The 19,605-nt window shown below is 37.1% G+C and overlaps 1 protein-coding gene across 1 annotated transcript in view; it reads left to right on the top strand.

The window, feature by feature from the left end:
- Positions 1–402: 402 nt before the first annotated feature.
- The window catches only part of LOC128705420 (zinc finger protein 271-like), a 58,287-nt gene continuing 39,084 nt past the window's right edge, over positions 403–19,605 (top strand). The window contains exons 1-3 of the mRNA XM_070080449.1: positions 403–450; positions 8,002–8,179; positions 16,182–19,233. Of these exons, the coding sequence (XP_069936550.1) occupies positions 17,910–19,233 (1,324 nt within the window). The 5' untranslated portion in view covers positions 403–450; positions 8,002–8,179; positions 16,182–17,909. The remainder of the gene's footprint in view (positions 451–8,001; positions 8,180–16,181; positions 19,234–19,605) is intronic.

Raw genomic sequence — 19,605 nt, 5'->3', positions numbered from 1 at the left:
ATCTTATCTTATCTTATCTTACCTGGGTGTTAGTCGACTGGTGTGGGTCGCATCCTGGGGGACAAGATTAAGGACCACAATGGAAATAAGTTAGACAGTCCTCGATGACGCACTGACTTTCTTGGGTTATCCTGGGTGGCTAACCCTCCGGGGTTAAAAATCCGAACGAAATCTTATCTTATCTTATCTTACCTGGGTGTTAGTCGACTGGTGTGGGTCGCATCCTGGGGGACAAGATTAAGGACCACAATGGAAATAAGTTAGACAGTCCTCGATGACGCACTGACTTTCTTGGGTTATCCTGGGTGGCTAACCCTCCGGGGTTAAAAATTCGAACGAAATCTTATCTTATCTTATCTTTCGGGTCACTGGCTGACCGGGTTCGTTACGGCGGAGGTTGTCAGTGGCCCTATATACCATAACAATAACAACAACAAACTTATCCTCCAGGTGAGTTTATCAGTTATTTTTTTGTGTTTTAAGGGACCTGATGGTCCAAGATGATTGATGATGTGAGAAATATTGATGTTAATGTTGATGTTAGTTATTGATGACGTCATAGACCTAACTTGTTGTTTTATTGATGATAAATATTGACGTTTCCCTCAACTTGTATCTTTCAACAATATATTTCTTCCAGCTCCTCTTATCTACCATTTATTTAATATTATTTTCTTATATTTTGTGTTATTATTGACAGCCTACTAAGTGATTTAGGCCTTCATAGGCCTACATGTTAAATTTTGTTTCATGCAAAACTCGTATATTTCACTAATATATTTCTTACAGGTGTTGTGTTCTACTTATGTATGATTATGTATGATAATCTATGTATGATAATGTATGATAATCTATGTATGATAATCTATGTATGATTATGTATGATAATCTATGTATGAATATGTATGATAATCTATGTATGATTATGTATGATAATCTGTATGATTATGTATGATAATCTATGTATGATTATGTATGATAATCTATGTATGATTACGTATGATAATCTATGTATGATTATGTATGATAATCTATGTATGATTATGTATGATAATCTATGTATGATTACGTATGATAATCTATGTATGATTATATATGATAATCTATGTATGATTATGTATGATAATATATGTATGATTACGTATGATAATATATGTATGATTACGTATGATAATCTATGTATGATTATGTATGATAATCTATGTATGATTATGTATGATAATCTATGTATGATTATGTATGATAATCTATGTATGATAATCTATGTATGGACAGGATGGATAATGAGAACCTTCAAAACTAGGGAGGCCAAGCCCATGATGACACTCTTCAGGTCACTTGTTCTATCTAGGCTGGAATATTGCTGCACACTAACACCACCTTTCAAGGCAGGTGAAATTGCCGACCTAGAAAATGTACAGAGAACTTTCACGGCGCGCATAACGGAGATAAAACACCTCAATTACTGGGAGCGCTTGAGGTTCCTAAACCTGTATTCCCTGGAACGCAGGAGGGAGAGATACATGATTATATACACCTGGAAAATCCTAGAGGGACTAGTACCAAACTTGCACACGAAAATCACTCACTACGAAAGCAAAAGACTTGGCAGACGATGCACCATCCCCCCAATGAAAAGAAGGGGTGTCACTAGCACGTTAAGAGACCATACAATAAGTGTCAGGGGCCCGAGACTGTTCAACTGCCTCCCAGCACACATAAGGGGGATTACCAACAGACCCCTGGCAGTCTTCAAGCTGGCACTGGACAAGCACCTAAAGTCAGTTCCGGATCAGCCGGGCTGTGGCTCGTATGTTGGTTTGCGTGCAGCCAGCAGCAACAGCCTGGTTGATCAGGCTCTGATCCACCAGGAGGCCTGGTCTCAGACCGGGCCGCGGGGGCGTTGACCCCCGGAACTCTCTCCAGGTAAACTCCAGGTATATGTATGATAATGTATGATAATATATGTATGAATATGTATGATAATATATGTATGATAATGTATGATAATATATGTATGATAATGTATGATAATATATGTATGATAATGTATGATAATATATGTATGATAATGTATGATAATATATGTATGATAATGTATGATAATATATGTATGATAATGTATGATAATGTATGATAATATATGTATGAATATGTATGATAATATATGTATGATTATGTATGATAATATATGTATGATAATGTATGATAATATATGTATGATTATGTATGATAATATATGTATGATAATGTATGATAATATATGTATGATGTATGATAATATATGTATGATAATGTATGATAATATATGTATGATTATGTATGATATATGTATGATAATGTATGATAATATATGTATGATAATGTATGATAATATATGTATGATAATGTATGATAATATATGTATGATAATATATGTATGATAATGTATGATAATATATGTATGATTATGTATGATAATATATGTATGATTATGTATGATAATATATGTATGATAATGTATGATTATGTATGATAATATATGTATGATAATGTATGATAATATATGTATGATAATGTATGATAATATATGTATGATAATGTATGATAATATATGTATGATAATGTATGATAATATATGTATGATTATGTATGATAATATATGTATGATTATGTATGATAATATATGTATGATAATGTATGATAATATATGTATGATAATGTATGATAATATATGTATGATTATGTATGATAATATATGTATGATTATGTATGATAATATATGTATGATAATGTATGATAATATATGTATGATTATGTACGATAATATATGTATGATAATGTATGATAATATATGTATGATTATGTATGATAATATATGTATGATAATGTATGATAATATATGTATCATAATGTATGATAATATATGTATGATAATGTATGATAATATATGTATGATAATGTATGATAATATATGTATGATTATGTATGATAATATATGTATGATTATGTATGATAATATATGTATGATAATGTATGATAATATATGTATGATTATGTATGATAATATATGTATGATAATGTATGATAATATATGTATGATAATCTATGTATGATTATGTATGATAATCTATGTATGATTATGTATGATAATATATGTATGATTATGTATGATAATATATGTATGATAATGTATGATAATATATGTATGATTATGTATGATAATATATGTATGATAATGTATGATAATATATGTATGATTATGTATGATAATATATGTATGATTATGTATGATAATATATGTATGATAATGTATGATAATATATGTATGATTATGTATGATAATATATGTATGATAATGTATGATAATATATGTATGATAATGTATGATAATATATGTATGATTATGTATGATAATATATGTATGATTATGTATGATAATATATGTATGATAATGTATGATAATATATGTATGATTATGTATGATAATATATGTATGATAATGTATGATAATATATGTATGATTATGTATGATAATATATGTATGATAATGTATGATAATATATGTATGATAATCTATGTATGATTATGTATGATAATCTATGTATGATTATGTATGATAATATATGTATGATTATGTATGATAATATATGTATGATTATGTATGATAATATATGTATGATAATGTATGATAATATATGTATGATTATGTATGATAATATATGTATGATAATGTATGATAATATATGTATGATAATCTATGTATGATTATGTATGATAATATATGTATTGTAGACAGCCTGTACTGTCAGAGCACACAGCCTAGCCGTCTGCTCTGACTAGTTCATATTTCGGGGCATTCAGTGCTGCCCTCTGTAGGCCTACCTAGGTCGGTGGGACGCACAGTCCACCCTCTCTCACTCCCGCCTCGACCGACTTGTCGTACACAAGTACTCCCCCTCCACGGACTGGCTTGCGGTCACTTCCTCACACTGCCCGTTGTGTACTCACTCCTACCCGATTAAAGCCAATCTAGTCCACGGCCGTATCATTGCTACCTACGCTACCTTCATCGGCACTAAACCGCTGTTCAGCAGCAAGAACAGCAATAACAGTATGATTATGTATGATAATCTATGTATGATTATGTATGATAATCTATGTATGATTATGTATGATAATATATGTATGATTATGTATGATAATATATGTATGATTATGTATGATAATATATGTATGATAATGTATGATAATATATGTATGATTATGTATGATAATATATGTATGATAATGTATGATAATATATGTATGATAATCTATGTATGATTATGTATGATAATATATGTATGATTATGTATGATAATCTATGTATGATTATGTATGATAATCTATGTATGATTATGTATGATAATCTATGTATGATTATGTATGATAATCTATGTATGATTATGTATGATAATCTGTATGATTATGTATGATAATCTATGTATGATTATGTATGATAATCTATGTATGATTACGTATGATAATCTATGTATGATTATGTATGATAATCTATGTATGATTATATATGATAATCTATGTATGATTATGTATGATAATCTATGTATGATTATGTATGATAATCTATGTATGATTATGTATGATAATCTATGTATGGACAGGATGGATAATGAGAACCTTCAAAACTAGGGATACCAAGCCCATGATGACACTCTTCAGGTCACTTGTTCTATCTAGGCTGGAATATTGCTGCACACTAACACCACCTTTCAAGGCAGGTGAAATTGCCGACTTAGAAAATGTACAGAGAACCTTCACGGCGCGCATAACGGAGATAAAACACCTCAATTACTGGGAGCGCTTGAGGTTCATAAACCTGTATTCCCTGGAACGCAGGAGGGAGAGATACATGATTATATACACCTGGAAAATCCTATAGGGACTAGTACTGAACTTGCACACGAAAATCACTCACTACGAAAGCAAAAGACTTGGCAGACGATGCAACATCCCCCCAATGAAAAGCAGGGGTGTCACTAGCACGTTAAGAGACCATACAATAAGTGTCAGGGGCCCGAGACTGTTCAACTGCCTCCCAGCATACATAAGGGGGATTACCAACAGACCCCTGGCAGTCTTCAAGCTGGCACTGGACAAGCACCTAAAGTCGGTTCCTGACCAGCCGGGCTGTGGCTCGTACGTTGGTTTGCGTGCAGCCAGCAGTAACAGCCTGGTTGATTAGGCTCTGATCCACCAGGAGGCCTGGTCACAGACCGGGCCGCGGGGGCGTTGACCCCCGGAACTCTCTCCAGGTAAACTCCAGGTATGGTAATCTATTTATTTATTTATTTATTTATTTATTTAAAAATTTGTGCACACATACAGAGGTACAAAAAATACAGAAAAGAGCAGTATGCCAAAGCCACTTATACTATGCATAGCATTACGGGCTGGCTTAAAATTAACTTAAGATGAACTAAGCAATGATGACATCGGTGATAAAACTTTAATGTAAACAGATTACTATAAAGCACAAATGAGTATTACAAAGACAGGTCATATGGTTGTATGCATTGTTGTACATTCAGTAGAATGGAGTATTCTGTTAGGTAGTGTATTTAAAAAATAATAAAGTTAGATTGGGTTTTAGGTTTAACATTTATGTGATATAATTGTGAGAAACATTTAAGATATACAATTTATAAGGTTCAGTTATTCAGTATTTATTTGGTTTTGGGTGAGTAAGTGATCTTTGAGAAGAGACTTGAATTTATAAACAGGTAGTGTTTCTTTTATATTTACAGGTAATGAGTTCCAGATTTTAGGGCCTTTTATGTGCATTGAGTTTTTGCAAAGTGTGAGATGGACACGAGGAACATCAAAGAGTGATCTGTGCCTTGTGTTATGGTCATGCGTTCTGTTGAGGTTGGCAAGGAGATGTTTGAGGGGAGGGTTAATATCAGAGTTAAGTGTTCTATGTATGTAATAGGTGCAGTAATAAGTATGAATGTTTTGTATGGTGAATAGGTTTAGTGTATTGAATATTGGTGGAGTGTGCTGCCTATAGTGAGAATTTGTTATCATTCTAACTATGTATGATTATGTATGGTACCTGGAGTTTACCTGGAGAGAGTTCCGGGGGTCAACACCCCCGCGGCCCGGTCTGTGACCAGGCCTCCTATGATTATGTATGATAATCTATATATGATAATCTATGTATGATTATGTATGATAATCTATGTATGATAATCTATGTATGATAATCTATGTACGATAATCTATATATGATAATCTATGTATGATTGTGTATGATAATCTATGTATGATTATGTATGATAATATGTGGAGTTTACCTGGAGAGAGTTCCGGGGGTCAACACCCCCGCGGCCCGGTCTGTGACCAGGCCTCCTATGATTATGTATGATAATCTATATATGATAATCTATGTATGATTATGTATGATAATCTATGTATGATAATCTATGTATGATAATCTATGTACGATAATCTATATATGATAATCTATGTATGATTGTGTATGATAATCTATGTATGATTATGTATGATAATATGTGGAGTTTACCTGGAGAGAGTTCCGGGGGTCAACGCCCCCGCGGCCCGGTCTGTGACCAGGCCTCCTGGTGGATCAGAGCCTGATCAACCAGGCTGTTAGTGCTGGCTGCACGCAAACCAACGTACGAGCCACAGCCCGGCTGATCAGGAACCGACTTTAGGTGCTTGTCCAGTGCCAGGGGTCTGTTGGTAATCCCACTTATGTATGCTTGTAGGCAGTTGAACAGTCTCGGGCCCCTGACATTTATTGTATGGTCTCTTAACGTGCTAGTGACACCCCTGCTTTTCATTGGGGGGATGTTGCATCGTCTGCCAAGTCTTTTGCTTTCGTAGTGATTGATTTTCGTGTGCAAGTTCGGTACTAGTCCCGCTTCACACACGGAGGGCCCGGGTTCGATTCCCGGCGGGTGGAAACATTTCGACACGTTTCCTTACACCTGTTGTCCTGTTCACCTAGCAGCAAATAGGTACCTGGGTGTTAGTCGACTGGTGTGGGTCGCATCCTGGGGGACAAGATTAAGGACCCCAATGGAAATAAGTTAGACAGTCCTCGATGACGCACTGACCTTCTTGGGTTATCCTGGGTGGCTAACCCTCCGGGGTTAAAAATCCGAACGAAATCTTATCATAGGATTTTCCAGGTGTATATAATCATGTATCTCTCCCTCCTGCATTCCAGGGAATACAGTTTTAGGAACCTCAAGCGCTCCCAGTAATTGAGGTGTTTTATATCCGTTATGCGCGCCGTGAAGGTTCTCTGTACATTTTCTAGGTCAGCAATTTCACCTGCCTTGAAAGGTGCTGTTAGTGTGCAGCAATATTCCAGCCTAGATAGAACAAGTGACGTGAAGAGTGTCATCATCTATGTATGATTATGTATGATAATCTATGTATGATAATCTATGTATGATTATGTATGATAATCTATGTATGATAATCTATGTATGATTATGTATGATAATCTATGTAACTACATTTATGTATAACTGAATAAAAATGTAATTCTTATGTGACAAAATTCCTTCATAATAGAAACTCTTGGTCCAAGGAACTGGAGTTGTTTTCCACTTCCTTAGACTGAACCAAAATGCCTCCAGTTTCCCAAGACACTAAATTCTCCTACGGGTTTATTGCTGCTTCTTGAATGTAATGCATAATAATAATAATAATAATAATAATAATAATAATAATAATAGCAGTCTTGGTATAATATTAACTTTGGTTATACTTACCGTCAACTTCTCAGTGGAACTCAGACAATATTTTGCACTTTTTGATACATAGAACAAGTGTAATCTATGCCTTGATGTAGTTCAACTATGTTTGGTAGGTCGCTAAGGGAGACCTAATTTAACCAATTATATGGTCACATCTTGCCTTAGCAAATGTCTGTCAGCCACGCCTTTTCAGCTTAAGTCTGAGGTCTTTTGTTTGTGACGGCGTCAGGTCGTAACACGTGGTCTACGCCTTATGGGGAACAGGGTGCTTAGAGGACCATATAAGCCAGGGAACAGCTGAGCAAGGGGTTGTTGGAGACAGGTCCAGTGAGCGAGAGCTCTGGACAGCCGCGTGTATAGTGGACCACGCATTGGGAATCTCGGGTCAGCTGGTCGGTGAATTAAGAGTGAGTACTAGTCCGTGTTACTGATAACATCTACCCTTCCCCCTGGTAATAAGTCTCATAGCTCAATTGTTATATTGTGTAAATTTCCATCAGGAGATGTTGTATTCTAGCCCTTTTATGTTATTAAGTAAACTATAGCCATAGTTCCCATTTTTATTTGTACCTCCATATGCTATTCCCTATTCTGTTAACCCGTAAACGGTCCAAGCAGATCTACGTTTACATGTGTAGTGCTACAGAAGTAGATCTATGTTTTTTTTACATATTTTCAAATATAACAAAAAAAAAGTAGATCAAAGTTTTTTTACACATTTTCAAATGTAAAAAGACAAAAAGAAGATCTACTTTTTTCACATGTTGAAAAACGTATACAGTGGACCCCCGGTTAACGATATTTTTTCACTCCGTAAGTATGTTCAGGTGCCAGTACTGACCGAATTTGTTCCCATAAGGAATATTGTGAAGTAGATTAGTCCATTTCAGACCCCCAAACATACACGTACAAACGCACTTACATAAATACACTTACATAATTGGTCGCATTCGGAGGTAATCGTTATGCGGGGGTCCACTGTATATACGTTTGGAGCGTTTACGGGTTAAGCACCGGGATAACACAGGAGACGTGCTCACTTGCTGGGATACCTCAAGCAGAGTGAATAAAGGTCTCACAAGGCAATAAGTACTTATGTAAATTTTTATTTTGGGAAATATTAACAGAAGGAGTTGTTTAATTTAGATTATGTTAGGTTAAGTCAGGTTAGGTATTGTAAGTTAAGGTATCGTATTGTTTAGTTAATATTAGGTTAAGGTATGTTAGTTATTGTAAAGTATTGTATCATGTAATTAAGACTAGATTAGGTATAATATAATAATAATGCATCTTTATTTCTATAAGTACATGTATAAGGTATACAGACTATAGCTGACATCAGTGACGTACTACTACAGTGGACCCCCGCATAACGATCACCTCCGAATGCGACCAATTATGTAAGTGTATTTATGTAAGTGCGTTTGTACGTGTATGTTTGGGGGTCTGAAATGGACTAATCTACTTCACAATATTTCTTATGGGAACAAATTCGGTCAGTACTGGCACCTGAACATACTTCTGGAGTGAAAAAATATCGTTAACCGGGGGTCCACTGTATATGGAAAGTCCCTTGTTATGCTGAGCATATCGGGCAAATTAGGTCTCTTTTGTCCCAGGATGCAACCCACAATAATCGACTTACACCCAGGTACCCATTATTACTGATGGGTGAACATGGACAACCAATGTAAGGAAGCACACTCAGTGTTGCCAACCTTTGCTGGGAATTGAACCTGGACTCTCACCGTGTGAAGCGAGAGCTTTTGCAACCAGGCCACACTTATGTTATGTTAGGAAAGGTAAAGTATCATATCATTTAGCCCTTTGACTGTTTCGGTCTTATATATACATCTTACAAGCCAGTGTTTTTGACGTACGTATTTATACTCCAAAATTCTAGTGGCTTCAAATCAAGCGGGAGAAAGCTGGTAGGTCCACGTGTAAAAGAATGGGTCTGTGTGATCAGTGTGCGCAGTATAAAAAAATCCTGTAGCATGCAGTGCATAATGAAAAAAAAAAACTCCGTGTTTTTGGATTAAAACGCAGACTTTGAGGTGTATTTTTGTATGGTATTTATGGTTATATTCTCGTTTTCTTGGTCTCACTTGGTAGAATGGAAGACATATTATGGAAATAGAGATGATTTTGATTGGTTTCACGATGAAAAGTACCTTGAAATTGAGCTCAAAGTAGCAGAAATGTTCGATTTTTGCCGATATTTAAGAGTAAATAAATGACGTCATTGTCCAATTAGTGTTCAGTTAGCCATTCTGATATGCAGTCACGAATGGATTAACATTATTTATACAATTATTATAATATTGCAGTAGTCTGCATAACAGTAAATCTTCTATTTTTTGTGTGAATAAAAATTCAAAATAGAAAGCAAGAGTAATATAAGAGGGGCCTAGAGATGTGACTGATGAACAGAGAAAACGTTATTTCAGTGCCAGGAATGTCTGCATTGTTCATTCTGGACCCTATTTTGAAATTGGCATCTTTTTTAATTTGTGTGAAATTGGCCAAATTGTCAATTTCTGACCACTTTATTGGGTAGTTGAAATCGGTAAATGGGCAGTTTCTTGTACTCAATCGATAGACCAAATGGAGTTCTTAAGAAATAGCCATGAGTTTGATTGAATGGAACAATAGAATCGGCTGAAGACAGGGCTCAAAGTAGGTGAAATTGCCGATGTATAACTATCGCCGAGACCTCTAACTTTGCGAGAGCATAACACTGTAAGTTTTCCATCAAATTTCATACTTTTGGTGGCATTACCATTGGAAAACAATTCTCCACCATTTCATAATTTTATTTTTTTTAAATTCTTCAACACTGAGAGCAAGTTTGCAAGCAGGAGTCTCGACCCTCAAAGGGCTAATGTTGAGTACCTGTACAGCATATCACTACATGTACTGTACCTGTATCATCCTTTGATAATCAAGTCATTGTACTGTAAAACTTTTTTTGTATTCTACATTTATTGAGAGGATAAACTTGTATTCATTTATTTACTTTTAATACAGTCAAACCTCTGTTTTTGTATGTCTTAGTTTGTATGAAAAGCTGTAGTTATTCTCTATAAAATGTATTTTTTGTTAATATTTCCCATAAGAAATAATGTAAATCCAATTAATTCGTTCCAGACATCCAAAAATATTAACTAAAAATACATTTTATAGAGAATAACTATAGTTTTACACACGAACTAAGGCGTACAAAAACTGAGGTTTGACTGTACTGATATTTAGTTAGTTACAATAATCATTTGTTTATTTACTTATGAAGTGACGGTATTTATTTATGAAATCATATCATATTCGACTGAAGATATTTACAATTTACGATGGGTTCATAGGCTACAAGAGAGGCATTTACAGGCATATCAGAAGTGCAGATGGGTAGTTAAGGAATCAATATATTTAACCCTTAAACTGTCCAAACGTAGATCTCCGTTCACGTGCGTAGCGCTCCGAACATAGATCAACATTTTATTTTACATGCTTTCAAACGTAAAAACAAATGTAGAACTACATTCGGAGCGCTACGCACGTGAACTTAGATCTACGTTTAGACAGTTTAACGGTTAATTAAAGAGGGAAATAAAAAGGTTAATAAGAAAAGCAAAAGAAAAAGATTTTGAAGTTAAAGTTGGAAGGGATTCGAAAATTAACCCATAAGTTTTCTTTCAGGTACAGAGTCTCCCCTACTTATGAGCAGGTTCATATGAACAGGTTCATAAGTAGAGGAGACAAAAAATACTATGTATTGGTTACATCTCAGCATTTCCCGTGCTACATTGCCACCACCATGCGGTGGACTGTGAACTAAATCTTACGCCCAGATTTTCAAATTCAGGGCAAATAGTTTATTTTATTGAAAGTACACACCATGAATGTTCATATGTAGGGGAGTCTCTGTATTTAGAAGTAACATTAGGGATGAGATAGGCCCATTCAAAAGTTATTCAGGTCACCTTACCGACGGTGACAAAGAAATGTGTAGAATGTTTAACCCTCGAAAGTTTCCTCTCAGTTTTTATGCAGGAAGATATTAGCGAAATCGCAGAGATAATAAATTGTGTAGATCAGGACAAAAATAAGTTATGCATGATAAGAGTCACTATCTGTTTGAGAGTCCAGGCCTAGTTACATTTCCAGGCTTTACACATGAATTCCATTTTGATTTTTTTTATTCATGTAAAGAATTTTTATTCACACCAAAAAATAGAAGATTTACTGTTATGCAATATTGTAATAATTGTATAAATAATATCAGCGCATTCATGAATGTATATTAGACCCACTAGTTGACGTATATTGGACACGTGACGTTATTTGTTTACTCCTGAATGTCAACAAAAATCGAACATTTCTGCTAGTTTCAGCTCAATTTCAAGCTATTTTCAGCACTAAAACCAATCAAACTCATCTCTATTTCTGTAATATATCTTCCATTCTATCAAGTGAGACCATGAAACCATTAAAACAACTGTAAAAACCATACAAAAATACACTGCAAAGTTGCTGTTGTAATCCAGAAACACAGTCGCAGTTTTTTTCTCATAATGCACTGTATGCTGTAGGATTTGTTTTATATGGTGAACACTTATTGCATAGATCCATTCTCTATTATCTAGGCCCAAATTTACTGCTCACAGCTTATCTGAGTGAGCTGAGCTCATGGCGTAGAACTACGGCTTGGACCCAGTCCTCAAAGCCTTAGAACTATGGGATGGACCCTCTGAGGGCTACTGACATGGTTCTTAGACAAATAAAGTGAAACCTAACAAATCCCCAGGCTCTGATGAGCTTTTGCAAGGGTTTTAAAAGAATGTAAGGAGGAACTTTGAAAACCTTTGGCTAGTCTTTTCAACATATGACTACAGACTAGCGTAGTGCCAGATAAGTGGAAAATGACAAATGTGATACCTATCTACAGAGCAGGAGACAGATCCCTAGCTTGGAACTACAGACCAATAAGCCTAACCTCCATTATGGGAAAACTGATGGAATTAATAATTGCTAAGGCTGTTCCAAGCCATCTTAAAAGATATAAATTGATTAATGAATCTCAGCACGGTTTTACTAAGGAGCATTCCTGCCTTACACATTTACTGACGTCTCACTAAAAATAATAATAATAATAATAATTTCTTTATTCCTACAAGTATGTACATATAAGGTATACAGGCCTAGCTAACATCAATGGCGTACAGTGGAACCTCGGTATATGACCAGCTCCCTGTAAACTATTTCGTGTTTCTTCGCATTTTTTGCTGTTTTTTGTATTATTTGTATAAATAAGTCACCATGGAGCCTACAAAGATTAGTGATAACAGCCAACCAAACAGAAAATTGGTTGGGAAGAACATGTTTGATACTCAAATGGAGCGGTGCTCGAACAGCCTTCTGGAATAACTTAAGGTCGCATACCGAGGTTCCACTGTACAGTGGACCCTCGACATTCGATACTAATCCGTTCCTGAGAGCTATCAAGTGTCGAAAATATTAAAAGTCGAATTAATTTTCCCCATAAGAAATAATGGAAATCAAATTAATCCATGCAAGACACCCAAAAGTATAAAAAAAAAAAAATTACCAAATGAAATATTAAGTTTAATGCAATAGAATAATTACAATAACAATAGATTAATAACAATAGAATAATTGACACTTACCTTTAATGAAGATCTGGTGATGATTGATGGGATGGGAGGAGGGGAGAGTGTGGATGGTGTTAGTGTTTAGAAGGGGAATCCCCTTCCATTAGGACTTGAAATGGCAGCCTCACCATGCCTTACCACACTGTGTATGCCACTATGATTCTTAAATCTTTCAAACCAACCTTCACTGGCCTTAACTTCACTCACATCACGACTAGTTGCAGGCAATTTCTTTACCAAATCATCATGCACTCCGACACACGCACTCCACTTTCGTACTTTGCAATTATCTCTTTCTTCATTTCAATAGTCATTAGCACCTTTTTTCTCGAAGGGTTGGCACTAGAAGCTTTCTTGGGGCCCATGGTTACTTATTTTGCAGAAACAAGCACCAAAAACAGTGATAATATGGATAATATGGAATGTACCGAATGTATCCTTAGATGCACGCACACTGGCTGGCTTGTAAACACCGGCACACACGGGGCAGCTCAGGCCGCACATGGACATGTCTCGTACGAATCATATCGAATGTTGGGTTTTCCATCGAATGTTGAAGCGAAATTTTTGCGTTAAAATGCATCGAATGTCGGATTTATCAAATATCGATGCCATCGAATGTCGGGGGTCCACTGTATTACTATATAGAAAGCCCTTTGTTATGCAGAGCATTTCATGCAGATTAGTTCAGCTTTGTCACAGGATGTGACCCACACCAGTCAACTAACACCCAAGTACCCATTATAACTTATGGGTGACCATGGACAACAGGTGTAAGGAAACACGCCCAATGTTTCTACTCTCACCAAGAGTCAAACTCAGACCTTCATCGTGTGAAGCGAGAGCTTTTACAACCAGGCCACGAGCCACATCTTTGTGTATATCTGATATGAGGATAAGGAACAGGATAGGAGTGAGTACTGTGCCTTGTGGAACAGAGCTCTTCACTGTGGCAGCTTCCAATTTAACTCTGTTTACTACTACTCTTCGTGTTCAGTTGGTTAAAAAATTAAAGATCCCTCTGTCCATTCTGCCAGTTATCCATTTAGCATGGATTTGTGTGCTATTACACCATGATTGCACTTGTCAGATTCTTTTGCAAAATCTTTGTATACTACATCTGCATTCTGTTTGTTTTCCATTGCATCCAAGACCATATCATAGTGGTACAGTAGTTGCGAGAAGCAGGAGTGACCTGCTCTGAACTCATGTTGCCCTGGGTTGTGCAGTTGTTGGGAATCCAAGTGGTTTGTAATCCTGCTTCTTAGAACTCTTTCAAAGATTTTTATGATGTGGGATGTTAGAGCTATTGGTCTATAGTTCTTAGCTATTGGTTTACTGCCACCTTTATGGAGTGGGGCTATATCTGTTGTTTTTAGTGACTGTGGAATCTCACCTGTGGCAAAACAGTGATGGTGTGAGTGATGGAGCAAGTGTTTCATTTTTATCAAATGACCCTACCTTCGTGGGAGATAATTTGTGTTTAAAATAATAATGATTGGTGGATGAATTTGGTAGGGTATGCAAAAGAAGAAAATTAAAAGTGAATACAGGAAAGAGTAAGGTTATGAGGATAACAAAAAGACTAGGTGATGAAAGATTGGATATCAGATTGGAGGGAGAGAGTATGGAGGAGGTGAATGTACTCAGATATTTGGGAGTGGACGTGTCAGTTTACCTGGAGACCTGGATGGGTCTATGAAAGATAAGGTGAATCATAGAATTGATGAGGGGAAAAAGGTGAGTGGTGCACTTAGGAGTCTGTGGAGACAAAGAACTTTGTCCTTGGAGGCAAAGAGGGGAATGTATGAGAGTATAGTTTTACCAATGCTCTTATATGGGTGTGAAGCATGGGTGATCAATGTTGCAGCGAGGAGAAGGCTGGAGGCAGTGGAGATGTCATGTCTGAGGGCAATGTGTGGTGTGAATATAATGCAGAGAATTCGTAGTTTGGAAGTTAGGAGAAGGTGCGGGATTACCAAAACTGTTGTCCAGAGGGCTGAGGAAGGGTTGTTGAGGTGGTTCGGACATGTAGAGAGAATGGAGCGAAACAGAATGACTTCAAGAGTGTATCAGTCTGTAGTGGAAGGAAGGCGGGGTAGGGGTCGGCCTAGGAAAGGTTGGAGGGAGGGGGTAAAGGAGGTTTTGTGTGCGAGGGGCTTGGACTTCCAGCAGGCATGCATGAGCGTGTTTGATAGGAGTGAATGGAGACAAATGGTTTTTAATACTTGACGTGCTGTTGGAGTGTGAGCAAAGTAACATTTATGAAGGGATTCAGGGAAACCAGCAGGCCGGACTTGAGTCCTGGAGATGGGAAGTACAGTGCCTGCACTCTGAAGGAGGGGTGTTAATGTTGCAGTTTAAAAACTGTAGTGTAAAGCACCCTTCTGGCAAGACAGTGATGGAGTGAATGATGGTGAAAGTTTTTCTTTTTCGGGCCACCCTGCCTTGGTGGGAATCGGCCAGTTTACCTGGAGTTTACCTGGAGAGAGTTCCGGGGGTCAACGCCCCCGCGGCCCGGTCTGTGACCAGGCCTCCTGGTGGATCAGAGCCTGATCAACCAGGCTGTTGCTGCTGGCTGCACGCAAACCAACGTACGAGCCACAGCCCGGCTGGTCAGGAACCGACTTTAGGTGCTTGTCCAGTGCCAGCTTGAAGACTGTGATAATAAAAAAAATAAAAATAATTCTAGTAATAATAATTGATTAATAAAATGTAAATTTTCAGTTTTATTTTGCAGGTGATTTCGATAAAAGCCGAAGCTCGTGTCAACACTGCAGGTCATCGAGGTGCAAGAAGATGGCGCTTGTAGTGCCAATACTGCAGTTCATCCTGGTGCAAGAAGGTGGCGCTTGTAGTGTCAGTACTGTAGGTTGTCCTGGTACAAGGTGGCACTTGTAGTTCCAAAATCAGTGTTAGAAATCTCCTGTAAGTTCTGTAAATACTGTTATGTTTATATAGTGACAAGATAAGATAAGATAAGATAAGATTTCGTTCGGATTTTTAACCCCGGAGGGTTAGCCACCCAGGATAACCCAAGAAAGTCAGTGCGTCATCGAGGACTGTCTAACTTATTTCCATTGGGGTCCTTAATCTTGTCCCCCAGGATGCGACCCACACCAGTCGACTAACACCCAGGTACCTATTTGCTGCTAGGTGAACAGGACAACAGGTGTAAGGAAACGTGTCGAAATGTTTCCACCCGCCGGGAATCGAACCCGGGCCCTCCGTGTGTGAAGCGGGAGCTTTAGCCACCAGGCCACCGGGCCACTAACTACACTACACTAACACTAACTACATTGTTAATACAGTGATATCACACGCGAAGCTTACAGAGATAAGAGAGAAATAAATAGTAAGAAAATAGAAGAAAACCCAGAGGGGTGTGTGTATATATATGCTTGTACATGCATGTGTAGCGTGACCTAAGTGTAAGTGGAAGTAACAAGACATACCTGAAATCCTGCATGTTTTTGAGACAGAAACAAGACACCAGCAATCCTACCATCATGTATAACATATACAGGCGTCCGTTTTACACTCACTTGGCAGGATGGTAGTACCTCCCTGGGTGGTTGCTGTCTGCCAACCTACTACCACAGGATGGTAGTACCTCCCTCAGCAGTTGCTGTCTACCAACCTACTACCACAGGATGGTAGTACCTTCCTGGGTGGTTGCTGTCTACCGACCTACTACCACAGGATGGTAGTACCTCCCTGGGTGGTTGTTGTCTACCAACCTACTACCACAGGATGGTAGTACCTCCCTGGGTGGTTGCTGTCTACCAACCTACTACCACAGGATGGTAGTACCTCCCTGGGTGGTTGCTGTCTACCAACCTACTACCACAGGATGGTAGTACCTCCCTCAGCAGTTGCTGTCTACCAACCTACTACCACAGGATGGTAGTACCTTCCTGGGTGGTTGCTGTCTACCGACCTACTACCACAGGATGGTAGTACCTCCCTGGGTGGTTGTTGTCTACCAACCTACTACCACAGGATGGTAGTACCTCCCTGGGTGGTTGCTGTCTACCAACCTACTACCACAGGATGGTAGTACCTCCCTGGGTGGTTGCTGTCTACCAACCTACTACCACAGGATGGTAGTACCTCCCTGGGTGGTTGCTGTCTACCAACCTACTACCACAGGATGGTAGTACCTTCCTGGGTGGTTGCTGTCTACCAACCTACTACCTAGACATCAATAATTATTGTTAATAATAATGTTTACATTAGTGTTAATACAGTAACAATTAATGTTAATAATAAAATAAAAACACTAACTACAGTGTTAATGCAACACTTACAGTGTTAACAACAATGTCTTAGGGTTAATGTGTCATCCATCCTACTCCTCAGACTTTCTATTATATTATCCTTACTGGTTTAGTGCTTGTTATATTTATAATAGAATACTACAGAAATATTATTTTTCTGTGTAACAAAATATTCCTTATTGTTCACTATGTCTAAAATACTTGAAAAACAGTATGTTGACTCAACACAGTGTACAGTTGTTCATGTACGAGACCAATTAGATCAACAATCACACTCACTCAAACAATCTTCACAACAACCTCAGTGTGAATATCTGACGAAATTTATTACAGACAAAAAAACACTTCAATGTTCAGTGTGTCTGAAAGATTTTTCTGAAAAATACTGCTTACTACAGCACATGAGAACTCATACTGGAGAGAAGCCATATCAGTGCTCTGAATGTCTGAAAGACTTTTCTAGAAAGTTTCATTTAGTCGTTCACATGAGAACTCATACTGGAGAGAAGCCATATCAGTGTTCTGAATGTCAGAAAGACTTTTCTAGAAAATGTGATTTAGTAAGACACATGAGAACTCATACTGGAAAGAAGTCATATCAGTGTTCCGAATGTCTGAAAAACTTTTCTAATAAATTTAATTTCGTAAGACACATGAGAACTCATACTGGAGAGAAGCCTTATAAGTGTTCAGAATGTCTGAAAGACTTTTCGGGAAAATCAGATTTAGTAAAACACATGAGAACTCATACTGGAGAAAAGCCATATCAGTGTTCTGAATGTCTGAAAGACTTTTCTCGAAAATCACATTTAGTAAGTCACTTGAGAATTCATACTGGAGAGAAGCCATCTCAGTGTTCAGAATGTCTGAAAGACTTTTCTGGTAAATCAGAATTAGTAAAACACATGAGAACTCATACTAGGGAGAAGCCATATCAATGTTCGGAATGTCTGGAAGATTTTTCTGGAAAATCTGATTTAGTTAAACATATGAGAATACATACTGCACAGAAGCTGTATCACTGTTCAAAATGTCTGGAAGACTTTTCTGGAAAATTTGATTTAGTAAAACACATGAGAACTCATACTGCACAGAAGGCATATCACTGTTCAGAATGTCTGAAAGTCTTTACTGAAAAGTTTAATTTGGTCATTCACATGAGAACTCATACTGGAGAGAAGCCATATCAGTGTTCAAAATGTCTGAAAGACTTTTCTCAAAAAGCAGATTTAGTCAGTCACTTGAGAACTCATACTGGAGAGAAGCCATATCGCTGTTCAGAATGTATGAAAAACTTTTGTGTAAAATCAGTATTAATTAGACACATGAGAACTCATACTGGAGAAAAGCCATATCAGTGTTTAGAATGTCTGAAAGACTTTTCTCGAAAATCAGGATTAGTTATTCACATGAGAACTCATACTGGAGAGAAGCCATATCAGTGCTCAGAATGTCTGAAAGACATTTCTACAAAATCACATTTAGTAAGACACATGAGAACTCATACTGGATAGAAGCCATATTAATGTCCAGAATCTCTGGAAGACTTTTTTTAAAAATTATACAGTGGACCCCCGGTTAACGATTTTAATCCGTGCAAGAGGGCTCATCGTTATGCGAAATAATCGTTATGCGAATGAATTTTCCCCATAAGAAATAATGGAAATCAAATTAATCCGTGCAAGACGCCCAAAAGTATGAAAAAAAATTTTTTTTACCACATGAAATGTTAATTTTAATACACACAAACTGAAAAAGGCATGCACAATTAAATGACACTTACTTTTATTGAAGATCTGGTGATGATTGATGGGATGGGAGGAGGGGAGAGCATTATCTTCTTACTGTTTAGAAGGGGAATCCCCTTCCATTACGACTTGAGGT

The sequence above is a fragment of the Cherax quadricarinatus genome, unplaced genomic scaffold (genome assembly GCF_038502225.1).
Source record: "Cherax quadricarinatus isolate ZL_2023a unplaced genomic scaffold, ASM3850222v1 Contig452, whole genome shotgun sequence".
NCBI lineage: Eukaryota > Metazoa > Arthropoda > Malacostraca > Decapoda > Parastacidae > Cherax > Cherax quadricarinatus.
Note: the sequence above shows the minus strand (reverse complement) of the source record. Positions and strands in the feature narration are given on the sequence as shown.